This window comes from Chiloscyllium plagiosum, unplaced genomic scaffold (genome assembly GCF_037043375.1).
Source record: "Chiloscyllium plagiosum isolate Xiang-an unplaced genomic scaffold, Cpla_swu_hap1 HiC_scaffold_9, whole genome shotgun sequence".
In the NCBI taxonomy this organism is placed as follows: Eukaryota; Metazoa; Chordata; class Chondrichthyes; order Orectolobiformes; family Hemiscylliidae; genus Chiloscyllium; species Chiloscyllium plagiosum.
This window is the reverse complement of record NW_028270147.1, coordinates 46,033,614-46,051,077: the sequence shown is the minus strand read 5'-3', so window position 1 is coordinate 46,051,077 and position 17,464 is coordinate 46,033,614. Positions and strand designations below refer to the sequence as shown.

The following is a 17,464-nucleotide window of genomic DNA, read 5'->3' as shown; positions in this document are numbered from 1 at the left end:
AGTTGCTGCTCTGTATATAAAGTGGAAGTACAGGAGGGCCAGACTCTACCATCCCAATGCTATTTCCTCCAGATAAACACTTGGGTGTCCTGGTACGCTATCACAGGACTATGCCACCTGCTCGAGCTAGACTTGAGATCTGAAGGGATCGGTGGCTATCCTGTCACAATGGCTGTCAGGGAGATAGCTATGTTAAATTTTTATGCAAATAGGATTCAGAAGGAGTATCCAATCAAAAATTAAAGCATTGAATGCAGCAAAACCAGTTTCTCAACTGCACTGAATGCAGTTAAGAACCACTAGTGGATGACTGAAAAGCAAATGAAAAAGGAGAAAATTGACAATGAAAGCAAATTGGCAAGAAAAATAAAAACAAAGAGCAGAGCTTCTATGATTATATAAGCGATAAGATAAAGTAGTGTGGGATGCCTGGAGAATGAAACTGAGGAATTGATAATAGGGAACAGGAAAATGGAAGATATCTTAAACTAATATTTTGCGTTGGTCCTCCTGGTAACAGATACTAAAAACATCCTAAAGATATTAGATAAGTAAGGCATTATTAGGAGAATGTTTATTGTGATAGAGACTATTACAAGAACCTAAGTATTTGACAAGCAGGCAGGTTGCCTGGGTTTTAAAGGAAGTGGCTGCAGAGATAGTGTGAGCATTGGTTGAAATATTCTCAAACTCAATGGATTCTCGTATGGTTCCATGCAGATTGGAAAACTGCTTATGTGATGCCTCTGTTCAAGAAAGGGATAACAGAAAGCAGGAAACTATAGCTAATTAGGCTAACTATTTAGTCATCAGTAAATGCAACTGTTTATTATTAAAGAAGAAACCGCAGGACATTTAGAATGCTTAATGCCAACAAAAAGAGCTTCATTTCATGAAAGGAAAATCATGCTTGACAAATTTGCTAGTATTCTTTGAGGATTTAACAAGCAAAGTTGATATGGGGGAATTAGTGAGCATTGAATAAGGAGCCACACAAAATATTTTTCCACATGACAGGAGCTCATGGTCTGAGGGGTAATATCGAAATAAGGATTGAGGATTGGTTAGTGCACAGAAGCATGAGAGTCAGGATACATGGGTCTCTTTTTAATTTGGAAAGACATAACCAGTGGAGTTTAAAAATAGAGAAATCTAGTTACAATTGTGTACTGGGTGTTGGCGAGGCCCCACCTGGAGTACTCTGGAATACTGTTGTGGTCAGATAGTTCGGGGCCTGAATGGCTAAGCCCGAAACCAAAATTGGCAAACTTTGAGCAGCCAGGTTCAATGAATCTTTCTAGACAGGTCAAAACCAAGTATCCGCACAAGACAAAGGCAAGTAAGTACAAGCCCAGACGTGCCCTGGCAAACAAAGTTGGTTTGTGTATTGGAGTATATACAAACTGACTTGCCAGAGCCCCAAGTTCTTGCCATGATCATGTGTGTAGAGGTGAATGTGCCCTTGACACATTGGGGAATGGATGCCGAAGGCAGCCCAACATTTTCCATATATGGTATTGAGGTCCCATTGGATGTGACCTTGACCTGGAAGTCCAATTTGCTGAGTGCCAGAGACCATTCTGGAAGGATGCAGCAGGGTGCATCTAAGAAGGGACATCTAACAACATTTAGATGGGATATCTAACAACATTTACCTCAGCAAAGACCTGACCTGGCCCAGCAGCAGACTACCTGGAGACAGCAAGGATGACCATAGGCAAGACTAACCTTCACCAAATTCAACAGAGCTGAGTACACAGCTTGGCCAAGTTTTACTGCATGGGTAGTACCTAGTCCTAGTCTGGTAGCCAATGGTAGTTTAGTAAAGGATTGTGACAAAGACTTAATGATGTGATTACTAAAGTAATTAATGTAAGAAGCAGGAATTTTATAGCAAAAAGCATAACTTCAGATAATATTTGGTCTTTTGTGTCTTTAGTTTATTTTGTGAATAAAGTTGCATTGAATTGCAAGTTGACCTGGCCTTTTTGTTCACCTCACATATATAGCACCTAAGTAAAAAAGGATTCACACAGAAACTGGTCAAAGAATCCAAAGCATGGCCAACATTGTGTAGTTTGGTCCCCACAGTTAAGAAAGGATACATTGGCATTTGTGATTCTCCAAAAGAGATTCACTATGCTGATTCTTGGGATAAAGGAGTTGAATTATCAAGAATTACTTATGAGAGTTTAGAAGAATATGGGGTGATTTTATTAAACAAAATTTTGAGGGGCTTGACAGGGTTGATATTGAGAAGATGTTTCATTATTGGAGGAATGTTAAAGCAGGGGACATAGTTACAGAATAAGGAGGCACTCATTTAAAATTGAGATGCAAAGAAATTTCTCCCAGAGAGTAGTGAATATGTAAAATTCTCTACCTGAGAGCTGTAGAGGCTAGGCCACTGAAGGTATTAAAAGAGAGGATAGATAGATTTTTCAAATATTGAAGAGTTGAAGGCTCTGAGGCACTGGCATGAAAAAGCGCTTCAGGCCTGAAGCAGATCGTAAAGTAGTGGGGAGACAGATTTGAGGTGATTTTTTTTATTCCCGCTCCCATTTCTTTTTTTCTTATAGAGGCGTGGTGTATACATAATGAAGCAATCTGTGGAGAATTGCATGAGATAATTTACTTGAGTTCACAGAAAGAAACCCTCCCTTAAACTCCCCGAAATTAACACTTAGCTGATTTTTGGTGTTATTCTGCCCAATATCTCCAAGTCTCACCTCAACATTCAAGTTAGCATATAATGTGAAATCAACACCCATTTTGTCAGGACCCAACAGCTGACCATTATTCTCTAACAGGCTAGAGAGAAAAGTTAAATAGCTTTAATTTCAAGAGTGTATTTCTTATGTATAGAAATAATTATTTAAAATTATATTTTCCTTATTTTATTTTTAAAAGTAAACTCCATAATATTGCAAAGGGAACTGCAGTAACTCAATTCAAAAAATAGCTATATGACTAAACATCATTATGAATAATTAGAATTTGTTTCTCCTAATAATAGGTAACTTGTTCTCATTAAGTTGCTAAATGTAAAAAAAAAATCAATTTTTAAAAATCATTCATTCATTCATCTAAGGAGTGTACGGTAGACATTGGTGCACGATCCCTAATGCACTTGGGAAAATGGTGGTGAGTCACCTTCCTGCAACTGAGTGGTTTGCTCGGCCATTTCAGAGGACAATCAGGAGTGAACCACATTGTATTGATTTGGAGCCATACATAGGCTAGCCTGGGTAAAGATCTCAGATTACCTTCCCTGAAGGACATTAGTTAACAGATGGATTTCACAACAATCTGGCAATTACTTGGTCACCAGTATAATGCTAGCTTTTTAATTCCAGATTTATCTAATTAAATTCCCCAGACACCATAGTGGAATTTGAATTTATATCTGAAATTTTACTCCAGACTTCAAGATTACTTGTTCATCGAGATAACTACAATGTTGTACAGTACTCAATTATATTTCATTGTTATCATTAGATTTAGGAAAGTAAGTACTCATGGGTTTTAGGGCAGAATTTTCAACTCTCCTTAACAGCAGGGGCAATGGTGAGACATATGGGAAAATACAGTGAAAATGAAAACGTGAGTATCTTGACATCAAGAAAAAATTTCAAAGCTTCCCCTTCAGATTTAATCAGTGAGTTCAGGATTTCACTAACTTAATCCAACATTTGCATCTAATTAGTACCTAACTTGTCTCATTTCTATGCCACATTTTTGCAGAGAGCAAAATTTCAGAAACCATCTAAAGAAGTAAGCAATGTAGGAAGGAAACTGGGGAAATTAAATGATAGAATAGAATATGGTATTTCTCCATTAGAGAAATTTGGTTTTTTTAAATTTAGTTGTTCTCAACCAACAGCATGAATTCTGCAATGTTCTACTGTCAGCAGAAAAGGAAACTCTCAGGCACCTTTATGAAGGTGTCAATGTTTTTCCATAGGGATTCTGTGGAATTTGAGCAATTTGTTATAAATAAAATTAAAAGGAAGTTAAAATTGGAAGTCAAGCTTTGGGGATCTTTCAATATTTAGGCTTAGCCATTAAGCAGAATAGGTTTGGAGTAAACTTGAATTAATGGTTTTATCTACAAAGTATGACATCTATCCTGGTAAATCATGCTAGGTCATCACAGAAAGATGGTATCACATCTGAAAAAGAAACAGAGCTGTCTAAGGAGTTTGATTGGACAAAATAATTTGCAAAACACTCAGACAAGACCACAGGCTAGTTTTTGATGCATTAAAACTAAGAAGTATGATGCAATATGCTACAGTCAAGGATATTTTAAAATATTGTTGAATACTAAATGTGGGAAACTGCAAATTTAAGTTTCCAGTAGGACTTTCCATATCACAGGGAACAAAAATGGAAAATTTATACCCTGTGAGCTGAACTACTTTACATTGCTAAATTACTAATTTAGTAAATAAAATGAATTTAAAAGTATAAAAGAAAACTGTAATTTTGTATATACAGTACTTCCTGCTCACAGCCAATATTGTATACTGCATCTCCAGATCCCAGAGAAATTTAACTGCTGTAAATCCTTCCCCTCCCTGCCTCTGATTTGCAGTCTCTTCTCATCATACTCTTGTTGAACCCCCTGCTCCCTCATTTATCCTTTCCTCTCCCCTCCCCTCCTGAGCCTGTGTTCCAGTTCAAGCTGCAGATCCAACCCAAAACCGGAGCCCCAGGGTTATGAAAGTGTGAATTCTGATCGTGCAGAGGTACCCAGTAGGAATCAACGTGTTTTTTGATCAGATCCAGGACATCTCTGCAATAGTTCCTTAGGGTAGTGTCCTAGTTCAATCATTTTCAGCTGCTTCATCAATGACCTTCCCTCCATCTTAAGATCAGAAATAGGGGTGTTTGCCTTGATTGCACAATTATCAGCAGCATTCACGACTGCTCAGACACTGAAGCAGTTCATGTTCAAATGCATAAGATCTGGATATTATCCAGGCTTCAACTTACAAGTGGCAAGGAACATTCATGCTACACAAATGCCAGGCAATGACCATCTCCAACAAAAGACTATCTGAACACCACCCTTTGACATTCAATGGCATTCAAGAGCTTGTCAGAGCAATGAGTAACTCACCTGAAACTCCAAAGCCTGTCCACAAGGCAAAAGTCGGGAAGGTGATACAATACTCCCCATTTGCCTGGCTGAGTCCAACTCCAACAACTCTCTCAAGAAGCTTGACACCAACTAGGATAAAGTAGCCCACCTGATAGGCACCCCATCCCAAGCATTTACTCCCTCCATCACTGACATTCAGTACACACTGCTGCTACAATCATCTAGATGCACTGCAGAAATTCTCCAAAGATCCTCAGACAGAACTTTCTAAACCTATGATTACTTCTATCGAGAAGGACAAGGAAAGCAGATACCAATACCTGCAATCTTCCCTTCAAGCCACTCACCATCCTGACTTGAAAATATATCGCCGTTCCTTGACTATTGCCAGATCACAATCCTGGAAACTCCTCCCTAAGAGCATTTTGGGTCAACCCGCAGCACATAGGCTGCAGTGATTCAAGAAGGCAGCTCACCATCATTTTCTCAAGAGCAACTACGGATGGGCAATCAATCTTGGCCAGTTAGCAATGCCCAAATCCCATGAATGAATAAATAAAAACGTACAGTTCTGCTCAAGAATTCCCTCTCCCGAATGTTCATGGTGTTTGAGGTCTCTGGAGGTGAACTGTGAGAGACAGGACGAGCAACTTCAACAGTCATTTGAAAGACAGCATGTATTATAATAGCCCCAATCATTAAAATACAGCTTTCACTACCTCAGAACTCTGGTTTTCCATTTAATCTGTATTTGAATGAGAATACAGGTTCAGGAGAAGAAAGCAGCAAGACACTAAGTCAGGATTGGGAGATGAGGCAAGAGGGTTAAATTAGATTACATTTGCTACAACGTGGAAACAGGCCCTTCGGCCCAACAAGTCCACACCGACCTTCTGAAGAAATACCCCACCCAGACTCATTTCCCTCTGACTAACGCACCTAACACAATGGGCAATTTAGTATGGCCAATTCACCTGACCTGCACATCTTTGGACTGTGGGAGGAAACCGGAGCACCCAGAGGAAATCCACGCAGACACGGGGAGAACATGCAAACTCCACAGTCGCCAGAGGCTGGAATCAAACCCGGGTCCCTGGCACTGTGAGGCAGCAGTGCTAACCACTGAGCCACCGTGCCGCCCACAGTGGGGGAGCCTGCAAATCAAAGATGAGACAAATGGAGATGCTGCATGTCAGAGGATTGGCATGTGGAGAGTCAACAGTTGCTAAGTTGGAGAATTGGAGAGGCGGCTTCAAAATGGCCCCAAATGAGTCACACAGTCCTGTGTCAGGCTTTTGGGAAACATCAAACAAATTTCACAAAATTAAATGAGATTTCAGTTCCTACTCACATAAAGTATACAGCACAAAATGGAGAAATGTTAAGTGAGGATTTGCTGTAATTCCTGTTTCAAATGTTGTTTGAATGTCATCCTAGTACAATGGCACAGTTTTATAGCAGTTGCTCTTATGAAATCAATGCAGCAATTGTATTCCTTTGGTATTCCCATGTAGATATGTCAAGCTCTTTATAGATCCCCCTTACAAGCAACAGGTACAGGCAGCACACTGAGAAATTTGCCATACCTGGATATATTCACCTCATGTGTACTTATTTTCTGTATATGAATTGTATAACCTTAATCAGAAGCCCAGATGCACATTTGGTGATATACTAAACAATCTGCTGGAAGTGAAGTCTGCAGATGCTGGAGATCAGAGTCGAGAATCTGGTGGCTCATTTTAGTGGTCTCTCGAACAAAGACGCACATTTATATCATACGTTCCACAACAACAAGTTGACTCAAAGTTCTTTGCGACCAATGGAGTACTTTTGAATTGTAGTTTGTTGTAAAATGAGAAATGAAGCAGCTAATTTGGTCAGCAATCTCCCGCAAACAACATTATAATAACAACCAGATAAACTTTTCTGTGATGTAAATTGAGAGCTCAAAATTGGCAAAAACACTGCGAAGAATCTTTTTTTTTAGAAATAGAGCTAACTGCAAATTAACACCACCTAAGCAGGTATAGCGGACCTAGGCTCAAAGACAGCACCCTTAACAGTGCAGCACATTCTCAATTTTGCACTGGAGTGTCAGAGCAGATTTTTTTTATCTCAAGTTCCAGAATGGGACTTGAAACTTTTAAATTTGTGATTCAGAAAAGAGAGTGTTATCAACTGAGCCATAGCAGATTCCCTTATGTACTGTTAGGAATTTACTGTTATTCCCCAAAATGTGGTCATGGAATATGTAAAATTAAAATCTTCACTAGGTGAATTGGATGCTGTCATCTTAAATGTGCCTACATGTGCATTTTCCCCTTGGTCTAGTCAATAAATTGATACATAGTTTGGTGAATAGAGGCTGGTTACTTTTGAATATTATATAAAAGACTAGAACATTAAGACAGAATTTTAATATATTTTGTAATACTTACCATGTAGAAATAACTAAAAAAAAAGCACAATATTCATTCACAGATTAAATTCACACAAATCAAATTTTGAATGCAGTTAACACGGCAACAAATCAGCATTTGCTCACAAACTTCAGAGCAAAATGGAGCTGTTTCTTTCAGTTTAAGCCAGAAGTCTATATTTTCCTATCTGAATCTCAGGTTCCATTTCTACCTAAGCTGAACTCCTAATGAATTAGACTGCTGCTCCTCACTGCTCCAAATCACTCACTGCAATCTATCCTCTGTGGAACTGTAATCCAGTAAGAGACGCCACCAACATATTAAATATACTCGTGTCTATTTTTCAGTGTTTCTTTAACTTATTATCATTTCATTCTATCCAATTAAACTTCATGCAATAGCTAATCTTGTTCTGTGTTTAATCAATTTAGGGAGAATAATTAAAAAAGAATAACACCTACCCAAATCTGCAATTTGACTCTTTTATCATTTCTGTAAACAGTCTTCACTTTGAAGTCAATACCAACAGTGCTGACAAAGGCTGATGTGAATGTGTCATCTGCATATCTGAACAGGAAAGATGTTTTTCCCACGCTGCTGTTTCCAATAATAAGAAGCTTGAACATGTAATCAAAGTTCTGATCAGATGCATCCTTCGGTCCATACCTAGAATCTGCTGCAGCAGCCATCTAAAAATTGTAGATGAAAGAAAACCTGTCATAAAATTATAAATAGGCACTCTGAAATAAATTCAAAGCAATAATGAACAAGAAAGGATTGAGCATTTTGAGGTTTTGCCATAATAGCAATTGTTTAGCATGAGGTGATAAAGCGCAGGAACTAGACCAATTTATAAAAAACCTTATATACTAGTTATAGAAAGAATTGGAACAGTGACTGTATTTTAGATCATGAAAGGAGCCATCTTCTTTCTTTCTATTATAATAAGTATTGTTAAAAACACTCATATGCCTCAGGATTTACATGTATACTTCTGGTACTTAAATCATTACGGTGTACATCTTGTGGAAACCATTAGAGTTAACAGAAACGCTCAGCTGATATCAGCAGAGCACAACTTGTCAGTTTTCTACAATGAATACAGAGGGATCAGAATCCTTTGGTTAAACCTACATGCAAAGCCAGAGATACCAACAAAACTCTATTCCAGCTTCTGTTGAATATGGCTGCTGTAGGGGTTGAGGCCTCCTGACATGAATAAATAAGATTCTGTAAACTTACATGGATATTTGAACAATGATAATAACACATTCTTATGAAAAAATATTATAATGAAAACTGTATAACTCAAAAGGTCAACTCATTGACTATTCATTTTAATTAAAGGATAACCAAGCAAGAATATTTTACTCTCAGAATCACATAAGTGATACAGTGCAGAAGGAGACCATTCAAGCCATTGTGGCTCTCCAACTGAGCATCATGACTTAGGTCCCGTTATCCTGCCTTTTCCCTATAGCCGAGCACATTACTTAGCTGAAACAACTCCCTCTTGAAAGTTTCAGTTAAACCTTCCTCCACCACACTTTGAGATAGTGCATTCTAAACCCAATCCACTTGTGCATAAAAACTTTTTTCCCACTTTACATTTGCTTCTTTTGCATATTACTTAACATCTGTATCCTCTTGCTCTTTATACTTTGAAGCAGTTTCTCCCTATGTACTCTATCTAGCCCCCTTATAACCAAATCTCTTTCAGTCCAAGGAGAACTGTCACAACATCACCAAATTATCCTTATAGCTGAAGTTTCTCACCCTTGCCACCATTCATGTAAATCTCTTCTGCACTCTGTCCAATGCAGTCACATTCTTCTTATAGTGTGATACCCAAAACAAGACACAATTCTCCAGCTGAAATATAACATATGTCTTATTGACGTTCATCATTATCTCCTTGCTTTTATTCACTGTGCCACTGCTAATAAAACCCAGGACCACTGTGTGCCTTATTAATTGCTCTCTCCACCTGTCCTCTCTACAATAATCAGTGCACATATACATCTAGGTCTCTCTGCTCCTGCACCCTCAATTTTGTTATTGTCTGTCCACGTTCCTGTTATTAAAATATATTACTTCACATTTCTCTGCATAGATCTTCATCTGCTATCGATCTGTCCACTTCACTGACTTGTCTATGTCCATTTGACCTCAACAGTTTATGATTCTTCCAAGATTAGTATCCTCCACAAACTTGGAAATTGTCCCCAAGATCTCGATCATTATCATATATCAGTAAAAGCAAAGGCTGCAAGGGTCCCTCTCCCTGACAGCATTGGGGCTCTACCTAAAGCAAATAAATTGCAGCAGTTCACAGGGCAATAAATGGCCCAGCTACTGTGCATTTCATGAACATATTTTAAAAACTGACCCTGGGGAACTCCACTACAAATCTTCCTCCAGCCTGAAAAATATCTATTGTCCATTACTCTGTTTCCTTTTATGTTATATCCTTGTTGCTACTGTCCTTTTTAATTCCATGAGCTCTAACTTTACTCACAACTCTGCTCTGTGACACTGCATCGAATATCTTCTGAAATTCCATGCATACCTCATGAAGTGTATTACACTAATCAACCCTTTCTGTTACCTTTTTGAAAAACTCCAATAAGTTAGTTTCATATGATTTCCTCTTTGGAAATCCATGCTGTCTCTAATCAACCAACCCTTTCCATGTCACTACTAATTCTATCTTGAATCGAGAAACTTCCACACACCACTACGTCAAACTGACGGGTCTGTATTGCCGGGCTTACACTTACAACCTTCTTTGAACAAGGACATGATGTTTGTAATTCACTAGTTTTCTGGCATCTTTCCTGAGCCTAGGAAGGACTAGTAATGCCCTTGCAATTTTCACTCTCACTTCCTTCAAAATTCTTGGATGCATCTCATTTGGTCCCAGAGGAGAAAGTGAGGACTGAAGATGCTAGAGATCAGAGCTGAAAATGTGTTGCTGGAAAAGTGCAGCAGGTCAGGCAGCATCCAAGGAATAGGAGAATCGACTTTTCGGGCATAAGCCCTTCTTCCTGAAGAAGGGCTTATGCCTGAAACGTCGATTCTCCTGTTCCTTGGATGCTGCCTGACCTGCTGCACTTTTCCAGCAACACATTTTCAGCTCTCATTTGGTCCCAGTCAACTTTGAATACCAACAGTTGATCAACACTTCCTCCTCATTAATTCTGTACCCTCTCTTCTTACTTGATTTTTTTTGAAGTTTCTGTTTCATGCTTTTGAAAGTAAGGGAAACACTGATGTATGCAGGAAGGTGAATTTTCAATTTCAGTGTGGACATCCTTTTAAATTTGGAATTGCTGGTCAGTGTTTGCTTTCAGATTCCCTTTCTCCTTGGAGAAGCTACCTGGAATCAGCAAATGGAGGAGTATAGACAGAAGGCTGCATTCAATCACCCTCTTAAAATTAGCTTTATTGTCACATGAGTACAGTGAGAAGTTTGCAAGTCACCACTTATGGCACCACCTTAGATACAAAGGTACTGTGATACAGATTAGATTAGATTAGATTAGATTAGATTAGATTAGATTAGATTACTTACAGTGTGGAAACAGGCCCTTCGGCCCAACAAGTCCACACCGACCTGCCAAAGCGCAACCCACCCACACCCATTCCCCTACATTTACAAATTCTTCGGAAAGAAACAAATTAGAAAACTAAAGAAATAAAAAGTTCTGAATAACAATTCTTCAGTCCAGACCACGCCGGCACCCAGTCTGGCTGAAAGACCACCACGCCTATTAATGTACAAAAGATGCATAGTACAACAACAGTTCTTAAAAGCTTTTTTAGTGTAATTAGTTTAAATTACATTATTTCCTGCTAAAGGAAATATTAATTAACATTACCTGTAAAGCAGTTTACTTGCTAAAGATGGGTCTTTCTGGCCTTAATATAATTTCTTACTATATCTCACAAAAAACACTCCATCTATTCCTTCCATTTAGTCATGTAGTGCTGTCCTTAAAAAATGTACCGAGGCTAAGAACTCTTCGAATATTTGAGATCAATACAGAGAATATTCGTGAGCAAATGCAACAAGTTCCGAATTGTTTGTCTCATTGATGAATGTTCAAATGGTGACTTCATTAATTTAGTTAGTAGAGAGTTTCTTTAAGAAACTCTCTACTAACTAAAGTTTTGATTAGATTCTCTTAACAAGTTTAGATTAGATTCCCCTACAGTGTGGAAACAGGCCCTTCGGCCCAACAAGTCCACACCGACCCTCTGAAGAGTAACACAACCAGTCCCATTTCCCTCTGACTAATGCACCTAACACTGTGGGCAATTTGGCATGGCCAATTCACCTGGCCTGCACATCTTTGCGACTGTGGGAGGAAACCCATGCAGACACGGAGAGAATGTGCAAACTCCGCACAGGCAGTCACCCAAGGCTGGAATTGAACCTGGGACCCCAGTGCTGTGAGGCAGTAGTGCTAACCGCTAATCACTGAGCCATCGTGCTGCCTTGCAAATAAAAAGCACAATATCAAATAATACATTGATTCAAAAACTCTAAGCATTTTCACATGTAATTTCACTATAATTATGTCCTTCTACAAGATAACATATACATAAGAATCTTAAATTGTGTTTTTGTAGGTATTTGTCACAAAAGTCCATACCTTTGTTTACTCTGGGTGCCACATTCAGTTTAATTTTGTATATATTCAAACTGAATTTGAACAGCCGACTCACCTCTGCCTTGAACCACAGCAGCCTGTCAGGTGTTTTGTTCTTAATCTGGACAACTGGGGATTCTAATCATAGTGTTTACAGCTTCTTGATTCTATTTCAACTCATGAGCTGGATTTACATCAGAGCTAGGTAGATAACAGAGTGTCAAAGTAGACTGTTATCTCTGCACAGCAGGTGACATGAAATTCAGAATGAATTTTAGGAGCTGGATGTCAGTTGTTAAAATATTAGGGAAAATTTCAATGTTGCTGTTGCTGGATAAATAGTACTTATCCATAAAAATTACATATCCCCAATCCATAAATTTTATCTGTTAACATAAATAGATGAGAAATTGAACCTGCATAATCTTCTGGTATACACGTTTGGCATATGCAGAGGACCCTTAATTATATGATTTTACCTGTCTGGTATTAACTCGGCAATATGACAAAAGGAATAAGATGTAAGAATCCACACTGTCTTTAGAGATCTCAATGAGTTTGGGCAAACATCTTTTAATACCAACAATTACTTATGATCTATTCAAACTTGGTTTTCTCAGTATTTACCTATAAATGACTTGAACCTGTAATAAGTTAATCAATTACTCATTGGATTGGACTCTCATGCCACAGTGGTAGTGTCCCTACCTCTGAGCCAGGAGGCTAGGGTTAAAGCCCAACGTGCTCCAGAGTGTGTAATGACAGCTCTGAATAGATTGATCAGAAAATATCTGAAAGTGGTGTTGTTAACTGTTCTCATTCCTTTGTTTCCCTATGGCAGTCAAATGATTGTATAAATTAAGAGAGGATAGTCACAGAAGGAATGAACTCTGAGAAAACCATGCATCAAACGCTAAGACCTGTACTGGGGTCCATAGTACAGTTTTCAATTTCATCACTAAAATCGACAACTTGAAGGTTACCATAGCAGGTGTATGAGGAATTGAAATGGAAAAAGGATAAGGTCGTCATAGTCCCACCGGACCAAACAGCTGCTCTCCCATTAGAAAGAGAATACTAGTGTGATTTAACCTGAGGATCACCACTTCCCAGGTGAAGGGAGAGGCTGAGAAGGAAAATCCTTCATGGTAACCACACCCAGAACAGGAAATAATCCATTGGGCTAGAAAGTGGAGACAAATAGCAGTTCAGAAATCATCTGCTGGTGTTGAATTGACAACAGGTATTTTCATTGCCAATATATGGAGAAGGGCAATTGATCAAAACAACTTCAACACGGAACAAGTTATTGTCAAAGCAGATAAAAATTAAATATGAAATATATAAAACCTAAATTCAACTTTTTTTGGCTTAATTTTTCAAGGAATTCCTTCTTCAAATTCCAGACGTGTCCACCGATATCTTTCAATACATAGTTCTATTTATCAGCACAATAAATTTCTTGCATTCTGATAATTTTTCTCTGTTCACCTTGAGATTCAGTTATGTTTTAATTATAACTGTTGACCAGTATACCAGGAGAACTCATCTGTTTTTCTTCTGGAAAATACCCAATACCATGGGATCTTTCACATCCACCTGAGAGGTTCAGTAGCTTCGTTCAAAATATAAACCCTCTGTTAGTGCTCTTAATATTGCACTGAAGTCAATGACTTGGTTGTGACCTTTCATCAGAAACTTTTCATAGAAACCTTACAACAATGACATGCAATTAACATGCAATGAACACCATTAACATAGGAAAACATCCTGAAACAATCAACAGAAGTGTAATCAGACAAAAAAAATGCCAAAGAAGTAGATGTTCAATTAAAGGCTTGGTCTAGGAGGTGGCTTTTATCAAGAATTAAGTAAAGTTTCAATTAATTCAGCAGAGAGATGTGTATCCAGTATACAGGAGGTTCAAAGCCTTGGGCTTTGACCTTTATGTTGTCGTTGTCTACAGGAATAGTGCCAGAAGACAGGAGGAAAGCAAATGTGTATCCAGTATACAGGAGGTTCAGAGTAGTGAGGTTAGAAATAAGGTTTCAAGTTCGCAAGAGGGCACCGGCAAGCAAGAAGTTGGTTTGAAATGTGTCTACTTTAACGCCAGGAGCATCAGAATAAGGTGGGTGAACTTGCAGCATAGGTTGGTACCTGGGATTTCGATGTTGTGGCCATTTCAGAGACAGAGGTCGAGCAGGGACAGGAATGTTTATTGCAGGTTCAGGGATTTAGATGTTTCAGTAAGAACAGAGAAGGTAAAAGAGGGGCAAGTGTGGCATTGTTAATCAAGGGCAGTACTACGATGGCAGAAAGGATATTGAGGACTTGTCTACTGAGGTAGGAAAGGCTGAGGTTAGAAACAGGAAAGGAGAGGTCACCCTGTTGGGAGTTTTCTTTCGGCCTCCAAATAGCTCCAGAGATGTACAGGAAAGGATAGCAAAGATGATTCTCGATAGGAGCGAGAATGACAGGGTAATTGTTATGGGGGACTTTAACTTTCCAAATAATGACTGGGACTACTATAGTTCGAGTACTTTAGATGGGTCAGTTTTTGTCCCATATGTGCGGGAGAGTTTCCTGACACAGTATGTAGACAGGCCAACAAGAGGCAAGGCCACATTGTATTTAGCACTGGGTGATGAACCCAGCCAAGTGTTAGATTTGGAGGTAGCTGAACACTTTGGTGATACTGACACAATTCAGTTATGTTTACTTTAGCAATGGAAAGGGATCGGTATATACCGCAGGGCAAGAGTTACAGCTGGGGGAAAGGCGATTATGATGAGATTAGGCAAGATTTAGGATGCATAGAATGGGGAAGGAAACTGCAGGGGATGGATACAATTAAAATGGGGAGTTTATTCAAGGAACAGCTACTGCATGTCCTTGATAAGTATATACCTGGCAGATAGGGAGGAAGTTGTCAAGCGAGAGAACTGTGGTTTACTAAAGAAGGTGAAGCTCTTGTCAAGAGGAAAAAGAAGGCTTATGTTAGGATGAAACATGAAGGCTCAGTTAGGGCACTTGAGAGTTACAAGCCAGCCAGGAAAGATCTAAAGAGAGAGCTCAGAAGAACCAGGAAGGGACATGAGAAGTCGTTGGCAGATAGGATCAAAGAAAACCCTCAGGAGTTCTATAGGTATATCAGGACTAAAAGCATGACTAGACTAAGATTAGGACCAATCAAGGATAGTAGTGGGAAGTTATGCGTGGAATCAAAGGAGCTGAGGAAGCGTGAAATAGTCATAGAGTCATAGAGATGTACAGCATGGAAACAGACCCTTCGGTCCAACCCCTCCATGCCGACCAGATATCCCAACCCAATCTAATCCTACCTGCCAGCACCCGGCTCATATCCCTCCAAACCCTTCCTATTCATATACCCATCCAAATGCCTTTTAAATGTTGCAATTATACCAGTCTCCACCACTTCCTCTGGCAGCTCATTCCATACACGTACCACACCCTGTGTGAAAACGTTGCCCCTGAGGTCTCTTATATCTTTCCCCTCTCACCCTAAACCTATACCCACCCCAGGGAAAAGACTTTGTCGATTTATCCTATGCACGCTCCTCATAATTTTGTAAACCTCTATAAGGTCACCCCTCAGCCTCCGACGCTCCTGGGAAAACAGCCCCAGCCTGTTCAGCCTTTCCCTATAGCTCAAATCCTCCAACCCTGGCAACATTCTTGCAAACCTTTTCTGAACCCTTTCAAGATTCACAACATCTTTCCAATAGGAAGGAGACCAGTATTGCATGCAATATTTCAAAAAAATGAATATTTTTCATCAGTATTCACACTGGAAAAAAGACAATGTTTTCAAGGAGAATACTGAGATACAGGCTGCTAGAATAGATGTGATTGAGATGTACAAGGAGGAGGTGTTAGCAATTCTGGAAAGTGTGACAATAGATAAGTTCCCTGGCCTGGATGGGATTTATCCTAGGATTCGCTGGGAAGCCAGGGAGGAGACTGCAGAGCCTTGGGCTTTGACCTTTATGTTGTCGTTGTCTACAGGAATAGTGCCAGAAGACAGGAGGAAAGCAAATGTTGTTCCCTTGTTCAAGAAGGGGATAGAGACAACCCTGATAATTATAGACCAGTAAGCGTTACTTCGGTTGTGGGTAAAGTGTTGGAAAAGGTTATAAGAGATAGGATTTATAATCATCGAGAAAGAAATAAGTTGACAAGGGATAGTCAACATGGTTTTGTGAAGGGTGGGTCATGCCTCACAAACCTTATTAAGTTCTTTGAGAAGGTGACCAAACAGGTGGATGAGGGTAAAGTGGTTGATGTGGTATATATGGATTTCGATAAGGCATTTGATAAGACTCCCCATGATAGACTATTGCACAAAATACAGAGGCATGGGATTGAGGGTGATTTAGTGGTTTGAATCAGAAATTGGTTAGCTGAAAGAAGACATAGGTGGTGGTTGATGGGAAATATTCATCCTGGAGTTCAGTTACTAGTGGTGTACTGCAAGGATCTGTTTTGGGGCCACTGCTGTTTGTCATTTTTATAAATGACCTGGATGAGGGTGTAGAAGGATGGGTTAGTGAATTTGCGGTTGACACTAAGGTAGGCAGAGTTGTGTATAGTGCCGAAGGACGTTGTGGGTTACAGAGAGATAGATAAGCTGCAGAGCTGGGCTGAGAGGTGGCAAATGGAGTTTAATGCGGAAAAGTGTGAGGTGATTCACTTTAGAAGGAGTAACAGGGCTAGTGGTAAGATTCTTGGTAGTATAGATGAGCAGAGAGATCTCGGTGTCCATGTTCATAGATCCCTGAAAACCTGCCAGCCAGGTTGATAGGATTGTTAAGAAGGTAAAAACAATGACTGCAGATGCTGGAAACCAGATTCTGGATTAGTGGTGCTGGAAGAGCACAGCAGTTCAGACAGCATCCGAGGAGCAGTAAAATCAACGTTTTGTGCAAAAGTCCTTCATCAGGAATAACGGCAGAGAGCCTGAAGCGTGGAGAGATAAGCTAGAGGAGGGTGGGGGTGGGGAGAAAGTAGCATAGAGTACGATAGGTGAGTGGGGGAGGGGATGAAGGTGATAGGTCAGGGAGGAGGGTGGAGTGGATAGGTGGAAAAGAAGATAGGCAGGTAGGACAAGTCATGGGGACAGTGCTGAGCTGGAAGTTTGGAACTAGGGTGAGGTGGGGGAAGGGGAAATGAGGAAACTGTTGAAGTCCACATTGATGCCCTGGGGTTGAAGTGTTCTGAGGCGGAAGATGAGGCGTTCTTCCTCCAGGTGTCTGGTGGTG

General features: G+C 39.7%; 1 protein-coding gene across 2 annotated transcripts in view; it reads right to left on the bottom strand.

The window, feature by feature from the left end:
• Nucleotides 1–17,464, bottom strand: part of LOC122554337 (ras-related protein Rab-3B) — a 175,428-nt gene that overhangs the window by 154,401 nt on the left and 3,563 nt on the right. For both annotated transcript variants that reach the window (XM_043699202.2, XM_043699200.2), the window contains exon 2: nucleotides 7,992–8,219. In XM_043699202.2, the coding sequence (XP_043555137.1) occupies nucleotides 7,992–8,219 (228 nt within the window). The remainder of the gene's footprint in view (nucleotides 1–7,991; nucleotides 8,220–17,464) is intronic.